We start from the raw sequence: 10,347 nt of genomic DNA, 5'->3' as shown, positions 1-10,347 counted from the left end.
CCAACACAGGAATCGATCCCTTGCCTTCCCAAAGCTCCACACGCCACTTTTCTAGGAGCCTAGTGGCGTCACCCTTGCCACTTAACCAAGGCTCTTTTGTGATGCAATTTACCCATCACTCCACTTAAGGCCACTTAGCCGAACCCCTAACTCCTAAGTCTAAAATTCCAAAAATTCAACTGGTTTTGGCCAACTCATGGGCCTTCTATAAGCCCATTTACCTACTCAAAATACTAATTCCACATCCAAATACAAAATTTTAAAAATCTTTACAAAATATTGAAAATCGCGAATAAACCCGAAAATCAGGATGTTACATTACATGTAAAAGAATAAAGCCAAAAACGGAAAGCTCCCCATGGCTATGGCGTTGGCTGGAATGTTGGAGAAGAAATGAAATAAAAATGTTCTACTTTCACTTTAATTTATGTTAATTTCTATTTAATTACAAAATTGCCATTGGTTTTATATTATTTTATCATTTCCATTCAAGTTGCCGTCCAACTATATTAGTTTAGGCATACCACCTAAGTACTACTTTATTTATTAATCATGCCATTTAATCACTCAATTATTATAGTTAGTAAGTTTTGCACTATTTTTAATTTAGTCCTTTTAATTAATTAACTGTCAAAATGTTAAAATTTTTTAACGAAACTTTAATACTACCTTAATGACATTCCGTAAATATTTATAAAAATATTTACGGCTCATTTTATAAAAACGAGGTCTCGTTACCTCATTTTCTAAAACTACTTTAACTAGGGTTTTATCACTCAAACGTAATAATTCATTATAAGACATAAATTATTAATTCAAAAATATTTTTAAAACCATATTTTACTCGTAAATATTAAATAATAAAATTTACGAGCTTACTTACCAGATTTGGTGGTCTCGAACCACTGTTTCTGACACCATTGAAAAATCAGGCTGTTACATGTATACTCTTTACAAAAGCAATTCATCCAATTGTTTTGTCCAATGACTTCGTCATGTGTGTGTTACCCTTATATGATATCCTTAATTCCTTTGAGTTAAATTCGTTTACTTAATATAATCCCATTTTATCTTAATGTCACCATTGTGTCTTCTTAATGATTAATATGATCACTTTCTACAATTGACTGTGATAAATTGCTTATTCGAGAACTAGAAATCCGTGGCCACATTCTATATTTTATCAATTCACATAATGCCAATGAGAGTATATCATTAACTCTTTAATTGAGCTATAAATTCCACTGTTGCTAGTAAAGCCATGCCATACATAAGTCATGTACCCAACATACCGGCTATGGGCTCGACCATCTTTAGAGCATAAGCCTCCACTTATATCAAAGCACATGAGTTACATATGCATGGGTAGTGACTAACTCTAGATTTAGGTAAATCACACCATAGACGTCACAAGTGAATTAATTCACAAACGGATTCAAAATTAATTCTTCTTGGGTCTAGTCCAATGTATCATTCTACTAATGAATACATCTATGACTCTACTTGTGGAGTCAACTGCTTCGATAGTCAAAACTAGTCATCTCCCCAATTAGAATTGTAGGCGACATAATAATCCTTTTTAGTATTTGAAACCAATACTCACTTTGTTTCTTTTACGGGATTACAGACTCATTTAGATTATCTACTGAAGTAAGTTGTCTTTCTCACAATGTAAATATTATTACAATGCCAGTTATCTTTAACTTGAACTTAGACAATCAATGAGCTAATATTTGTTTGTCACAATCTTGCTATGCATGCAAAATATGAAAGATAAAAAAATAAAAAAGACATAATACTGAAATGTGGAATTAATTTTATTTATTTATTCATATTCAAATAAATATGGGCACATTTCCCAACAATAATTGCATAAAATAATGCACTAAAAATAGTTTGGGAATCATTCAAGGACTAATATGCACAAAACATAAAATTCTAGGTAAAACTGTAAAATTTAAGAAACAGGGGCACATGGTCTTGTGGCCAGGCTGTGTGGAATGGCTCAAGCTATGTGGAAGGGTTACATGGTCGTGTAGCAAACTGAGGCCGTGTGGAAAACGCAAAAATTAAGCTACAGGAGAGACACAGCTGTGTGGCCAAGCTGTGTGAGAAGTGAAAATCCTAGGGTTTCAGTGGCACATGGTCATGTGAGAGGCCATGTGATCCACACGGGCAGCCCACATGCTCGTGTGGCCTGGGCTGGGTTTGATTTTGACTTGATTTTCTCGTAAAAAGAACACACCTGACTTCCGAGGTCTCATACTATGATCCTCACATCCAAACCTATCTTGGGATACCTACAACAAGTCTTTCAATCGATAAATTCGCAAGAATTAATATCAACTTCCAAGATTTATCGAAATTACCAAGATTTTCAGGAAAACTTGTTAAAGATTCAAAATCGATTTGAAAGATTGTCAAGAATGATGTTATTCTAGAATTCTAGGGTTCTACGAAATTAGAAACAAGAATGCTTACCGATCTTGGAATGTTAGAAATGGAATTGACGACGTTACACTTAAATCGACATGAAAAATGGATTGAACAGGGTTGATTTCTAGTTCAAGATTCAAATGTAAAATTTCCAGTAAAAAAAGATTCTTTTTGAAAAAAGAAAGGAGGAAATAAAAAAAATGTATTTAAAAAAGAGAGAGGAAAAAAAATTCTAAATAGGGTTGAAAAAATTAACCAAGATTCTATTGTGATTAGGAAAGGGGATCAAATGGCAAGTTTAGGCAAATTTTAGAGGGCTAATTTGGTAAATTACCCATTCTGCCGAAATTTAATAAAAATGGAAAGAATTTGACGTGATTTGAACCTAGGTATAGGGAGAAAATATACTAAAACCTTACTGCTAAACTAACAAATTTATTCTAAATTACTTTTTACCATATTCAATACATAGACTAACTTAAATTTATTCCCTAATTGCTGGAAAAAAAAAAGAAACTAGGAGTAATGGAATTGGATCCTTGATTCTCTAAAAAAATATCCAAAGCTCTTAATCATCAATACTCTCGGTTCTTTGGTATTCATTCCATCTATCCCCTATATTATGGGTGTTAACCCATAATTGTAATAAAATTTTTGCTTCCAATTAATAAATAACTTTCCAATTTTATTCCAACCTTTTTAACTTAATCACGATGGATTGTTGACTAATAACCAAAGCCCTAGAATTACATTGAATTTGCCACTTGCCAGCAACTTCAGTAGCAGGTATAGCTTTGTGTTTTCGGTTTGCCCACTTTTCTATCACCCCTTTTTAAGTACTCATATTATTTTGCAAGCAACGGTTTAATAATTTCAAATAAGATTGTCAATGTCCAATATGTGAAATAATATGTGATTAATGCATGAAAAGTCATTAATTATGTACTTATTAGTATATTTCTTGTTTAGTAATGAAACAAAACCAAATTTTAGTACTACAAAATTATTTTAAAGCACAAAAAGAATTGATATAATGTTACTCTATGTCTACTGCAATAAAAATATGTAAATATTTCATAATACAAAATTAATTCAATGCTCTAGAAGAGTTAATATATTATTATTCAAAGAAACAAATTGAACATGAACTATGTTCTAATCAGTCTCAAATAAATTATTAATTTTAGAATTAATTCACTATAATGGATATCATACTAAAACCGTGAATGAGAAAAATATTAATTTTGATTGGTTAAATCTATTATATTCGGTAAAAATTTTGTATTAAAAGCTATCTTTTTTCTTTAGGTACTATTATACATATATTAGTATAGTTAAATATATATATATATATATATATATATATATATTCATAATATTATTGTGTTGGTTGAAATATATTGGGTTGGACTTAGAAAGTTTAAAGGGTAAATTATTCAAATATTATAAATATTGATTGAACCAATTTTTATCATATTATTCAATTGCTAAATTAATGGCTTAAAACTTTGTTATAATATGTAAACTAGTTTCTATTTATGTATGATGTACAGGTTGAATGTATATATTAACATTTAGAATATAATATATTTGTAATATTTTGAATATATTTCGTACATAAATATTGCGAGTATAAGGTATTAAAAGAATGATATTACAATTATTATTTTGCAAAAGAATTTAAAGATGAAATTTGGAATTTTATAAATATAGGAATAATAAGAATGCAACTTTGGATTATGATATTGCAAATTTACCGTCGTAACAATCAAAACATGTGGTATTTAGTTGAGTTAATGTAAAATAAAATTATGAATTGTGGGTTAATAAAATTATTGCATGGGGTAAGCTACACAAAGAATAGAAATATAATACTAGAAAGAATAGAAATATAATTATTAGGCAAACAATATAAAAATATTAAAAGGAGAATAACACTTAAATCAATGTTAATGTTGAAGCTCGTTTTTGCATTAAATAATTTAACTAAGGCTAAAGTAGAAATGTAATTTCGTTGAATCCAACAGAAATAAGTTTGTGTACCACATTCAAACAAAGTTGATACGAAGAGAATCATCTACTCATGAGATGAGAACTTTAAAGGACATCATGAGTAATTTAGGATCTTTTGGTGGAAAAATAATAGTGTTTGGAGGAGATCTTCAACAAGTTTTACTAATAGTGCCACAAGCAATACGGCTTCAGATAGTTAATCATAGTTTGGTAATATCATATCTTTGGCAAAAAATGGAGAAACACATGTTAACAAAGAACAGAGAGCTAAAGAAGATTGTGTATTTGGTGAGTTCCTCCTTCGAGTTGGTAAAGGAACTGAAAATTCAACTTCAGCACGATACATGACAAATCATGCGATTTTGGCAACAATAAACAACTATGTGGACAAAATCAATGAGAAGATGATAAACATGTTCTCAGGTGATAGTAAAATATTCAATAGTTTCGACCAAGCTATGGATGATACAAATAATAACTATATCTAGAAGAATTCTTGAATACACTTCTACTAAATAGTTTGCCTCTACACAAATTGATCTTAAAAAGTCAATTGTCTGATAATAATTTTAAGAAATTTGGATCCATCAAATGGCTTATGCTATGGAACAAAAATGGTTTGCAAACATTTCCATAATAATGTAATACACTATGAGATAACAATTGATCAACTTGCTCAAAATCAAATCTTTTTATCAAGAATTTTACTCTCAACGATAGAAAATGAATGATATCCTTTTCAGTTCAAGCGAAAACAATTTCCAATACGTCTTTGTTTTGTTATGATTATTAACAAAGCACAAAACCAAACAGTACCGACAATAAAAGTATATTTGCCACTACATGTTTTGTCTCATGATCAATTATATGTTGCATTATCTAGAGGGGTTTTAATGTCTTCATAAAAAAATTTAGTCAAGTCAGACAAAAAAAGCACGAAAAAACATATGCAAGAAGGTGGTACAAATTTAATTTTATAAGTAAAAATTTATTAATATAACTAATTTATTTTTTCGAATTTGCAGACATCAAAACAATGAGGATTGAAAATGAAATTATGATTATACAATATTTCCTTTTAAACATTGTATGCAAATAACATTTTATAATATTGTACTATTACTGACAAAATATTATTCATTTTAAGTATTATTTACATTAAATATGTTGTTTTTCTTATTACATTAATCACAAGAATTATACTGTTGGAAATTGGGGTGGGTAAACTTTTTCCCTTAAATATTACATGCTCTAATGAATTTGCCTCTAACAGTTGACATAGTGAACTTACCAAGCTCATATGAAGTTTCCATTCGGACAACCAATCACAAGATGCTTTAAGAGCAGGCCGTTCTGCTCTTTGAAAAAAAGGGGAAAAAAACTAGAATGCGATTTTAAATTGATTGGTTTTATTTTAGCAATAATAATAATACAATATGTTTGCAATTTGCAATAATATTATTATTCCTTCACTTTTGGTGCAGAAAAGTGCCAGAAACCTCCATTTCTCTCTGCGTACATGCTCATTGGAAACCAAAAACTGATGTTCCTCACATGTATCGAGTGTTGAAGATTCTAAAAGAACAAAAATCGGCAAGATCCTGCTGCTAAAGGTTGAAACTAAGGCTGATGATGATGAAGTTTTACACTGATGTGGCTTCTGGAGTGGGAATCTTTAAGGCAGCTTCTATATCCTTGTTGTCAGAACTTGCAAATTTCAAGAAAGTTTCAATGTCTGTAAGATTGAACCACTTCTTATGAGGTTTGGGTTTTCTGTCACTAATGGCAATGGCTATGTCATTAGGGAAGAGGTCTCGTAGGACAAAGGCATGCAATATGGTGGTTACAAGTAGTGCTGTTACTGTAAGTGTAGCAACAATGGAGAGTGTGACACAAAGTGTTTGAGTTACAATATTTGTCACTTCACTTGAATATCTCATGGCTGCTGTCGCCGCCCCGGTCATCGGAAATGTGTATGCCCACCAAGCCAATGAGAACCTGCAAAAGAAGTGAAATTTAGGGACTTCCTAATAGCACTGAATTATAGGCAAACAGAGATGCATACATACTTGAATCCTCGAAAAAAGTTAACCCGAACTGCCTGCAAAGGGTACAAGTTATAAGTCAAATTGTTCATATGGAACTTTTCTTGATGTTCAAAGAGGCTAAACATACCAGTGAGAAATAAAGGAACAAGGCAATGAAGTAAGCAATTCGAGCTCCATTGTCGAAGGAGCCTTGAATCGTAGCCCATGCCATTGAAGCAACACTTGGTGCTGCAACAAATAGAAAGAATACAGGATGGAGATCTTTGGGGAGTGTGTCGTTTGTTGGAAGTCTTTGATAAAGAGTTACAAAAAGAACTACGTAATGAGCTAGACCAACAGCAAAGAAGAAAATAGGTCCTTCTTTAAGCCCCATTGATGCACCCAATAGTGCTCCCACGAAGTTCCCAACGATTGAGAGATGGTTTGAAGGATTAGCCACCTTTGAAAGCCTTCGTTGACCTCCTGACATCCATTGTCCATATATTTTAATCTCCAAACAGAAGATTGGTGTCATAAGAACGTACCATAAAGGTACAGGCAATTTTGAAACAAGTGAAGGTGGCACTCCAAGAGCTAAAAACAAAAGAGCTATCCATGGGGCAAAGAAGAAGTTGACACGGATTGGATGGTAATACTCTCGACGAACTGCTTCAAAGTAGAGAATCACTTTCAGAAGGTAAATGGAAGCAACAATGGCTACTAAAGCTACAGATATCCACCATAGGATATGATTTATAATCAAGTTGATGTGAAGAAACTTTGTAGATGGTGAAGTGGCTAGGGTTTTCCACATGATAGCTTGGCTACTAACTCCTAGACAGATACCAAATGCAGAAATGGGATATCGAAGGAGGAATGGCCAAGTTTTATTATCAGGAAGAACAATCTCCTCGGAAGCCTGTTAAAAACAAAATAATGTCAGGTTCTTCCAATAGAAACCAATGGTCTAATTATGATTTGAGGGTATTAGAAATGATACCCTTAGGGTCTCTAATTCTGGTCCTTCCAATGCATCAAAGTATCGGTCCACAGGTAGTGGCAATGGTTCAATATTCTCTGAATCTGATTCAATTTCCTGTGGCTTTCCACGTAAATTTGATAGCTGCCTTTCAAGTCTACCAGACCATGTTTTGAAGGAATCAAACCTCTTGTCTTTGAGCTTTTGATGGTTGAGATGTAGTTGTTGATTGATGTTTTTAATGTTAGCTGAAGAATCTGGAACTCCATTTTCTAAACCCTTAGCTTCATCAACATGACAATGGTTAGTAGGAGAAGAGGGCATTGAAATACAAAGCTTCATCTCATCACCATTGCTGGGTTGCCAAACCTTGATTTGGTTTGAGAAATTATTTGTTTCATTTTCCACCTGCAAATGCGCAAATATATTTCAAACAATTTCATTATGTTTAAGTGTAAGTATGACGGTAAAAGTATATGTAATTTACTACTTAAAAAAAAAGAGTAATTTAATTTTAATACGCAAATCATTTTATTAAAAATTTATCATTTATATTGTTAAAAATTAATATAATAATGGAATAATCAAGAGATGACACGTGGTGCGCCATATATATATTATGGTGATGTACAAAATTAATTTTTCAAACTAGAAATAAAAAAATTTTAACAAAATGATCAGTTTATTTTTCATATAACTACTAATTACTATTTTTAGAGTAAGAAAATAAAATATTATTTAAGTTTTAGTACAAATATATTTGTAATGATGACATACTAAATGAAAAGAAAGTGGAAGTATGACAAAATAAAAAGCTAAAATCTTAAATAAAACCCATGAAATATACTATTTTATTTAAATAAACGCTTACAATTTTGTTATACCCAAATAAGCACTTTAAACTTTAATTTATACCAAATAAGCCCTTAATCTTCAACCTGTATCAAAATCAGCCTCTAACCTTGAATTCATACCTAAATAAATTGTTAACATTAATCGACATTTCATTTGAAATCAGCACTAAATTAGATATAACTCAAAAGGTAAGAACATTAGAATACAATAAAGCATAAGAACTTATTTAATAAAGGATAAATTATAGCCCACAATTATTAAACTATTAGTAAGTTTACGTTTTGATCACTTAACTTCAAAATGTTACAAAATAATCATTAAACTATTCAAAAAAATTTATTTAAGTCACTGAACTATTCGAATATTTTTATTCAATCATTGGCTGTTATATTTTTTTCAAAAAGAAAAGTTTAGATAACGAGCTTCAAGCGACAATTTGACGATCGATACAGTAGATCAGTACCTATCAAAGAGTAAAATAACATACATTAAATTCAAATCGATCTGATGGCTAATATTGGAGATCAGATAAGAGGAATGAGAGCTTTTGATTGTTGCAGATTATGCGAACAAAAAATACCAAACAACAATGATTTTAATAACCTAGTGACTTAAATGAAAACTTTCATATAATCTAATGATCAAATTGTAACTTTTTTTATTTAAAATGACTAAAACATATCCTTATTAATAATTTAATGGGGTTAGAAAAAATTTACAAAAAAATCTGTCATATTCTTTTTAATACATCTAAATCTGACATAAATGGATTAGTTTACATATTTAAAATCATATCTGATGACAAGGACTATACATAATTTATGAAGACAAAAAGATCCCATATTAAGGCCTCGTTTGGTTTCGCTTTTATCGCCAGTGAGGTACAGTTGGGGTAGGTTTATGCTTTTAATCTCACTGATATGTTGTTTGTTTCAGCAGTTCAGTTCAGTGAAAATCAATTTCAACCTCACTGCTGTGCTGAAAAGGGGCTGGAGGTTTCAGCTGCAATTAAGGGCATTGGGGCAGTGGGTATTTTTAATAGACAAAAATACTCATAGTTTTATTTATTATTTTATCATTTTATCCTTGCAAGTTAAATTAATTTCTCTCCCAACCTCATTTGTTATCAGATTTGGGAAGAAAACAACTGTTTATTTTACCCTTATATGGGGTGTTTGTGCATACTTCATCCGGCTAAATTATGCATTTGAGTGAAAACTGTATAATTTAGCCTGATGAAGTATGTATTAACAATATACTTAAAATCTAGTTGGCACTTAAAATCATTGCAATATATGTAAAAACAATTTAAAATATAAATTTATTAATATATATATAATAAACTCAAATAAACAATGAAAAGATAATAAATTTTAAATATATATTTGTTTAATTTAAAACAGCTTTTATAAAATATTTTTGAAATCTACCAAACAACGGAAAATATTTTACATAGATTCATCCAACACTGAGAAAAGTAAATTATTTTCGAAAAGTAAATCATAATTTCGGAAAATATTTTACTCATAAATAACGAGTCTTATAATAAAATATTAGAAAATACATTTTAATATTTTATTAAATAAATTATAAATTCACATATTTTAATAATTTTAAAAAGTAAAATAATTTAAAAAACTTCTATTATAAATTAATTCTAATATGATATCTTTAATAGTCATTTTTTATTATCACCTCACCGCTACAGCTGCGTTTGAATCCAAACACACACTCCAGTATTGTTTCTAATCTCACTGCTACGGTATCTAATCTCACCACTACAATTATTTTTAACCTTATCAAAGGTAAACACACCGCCCATCGAAATTAAGTCTAAGTATTGCCACGAGAGAAACACATTTACTATAAAAAAAGGTGTAAACTTACGCAGATGCTATCAAAGCCAGATGCATGACATTCCTTCACCTCTACAGAAGCCGGAAGCTCGCCGTTATGATCCATTCTAACCTCCAAACTCGGCTGCTTCACCTGGGATAATGCGGCGTCGCTGATCTCAGATGCCGATGCTGGAAGCTC

General features: G+C 30.8%; 1 protein-coding gene across 1 annotated transcript; it reads right to left on the bottom strand.

Annotated features, from left to right (window-relative positions):
- Positions 1-5,841: 5,841 nt before the first annotated feature.
- On the bottom strand, positions 5,842-7,857 carry LOC108488692 (S-type anion channel SLAH3-like). The gene is made up of 4 exons (XM_017792980.2): positions 7,477-7,857; positions 6,625-7,395; positions 6,519-6,550; positions 5,842-6,447 (listed from the first exon to the last, which is right to left on the bottom strand). The coding sequence occupies exons 1-4, from the start codon at positions 7,795-7,797 to the stop codon at positions 6,093-6,095; spliced, it is 1,479 nt and encodes a 492-aa protein (XP_017648469.2). The 5' UTR covers positions 7,798-7,857; the 3' UTR covers positions 5,842-6,092.
- Positions 7,858-10,347: the final 2,490 nt, after the last annotated feature.

The sequence above is a fragment of the Gossypium arboreum genome, chromosome 3 (genome assembly GCF_025698485.1).
Source record: "Gossypium arboreum isolate Shixiya-1 chromosome 3, ASM2569848v2, whole genome shotgun sequence".
Lineage (NCBI taxonomy): Eukaryota > Viridiplantae > Streptophyta > Magnoliopsida > Malvales > Malvaceae > Gossypium > Gossypium arboreum.
Note: the sequence above shows the minus strand (reverse complement) of the source record. Positions and strands in the feature narration are given on the sequence as shown.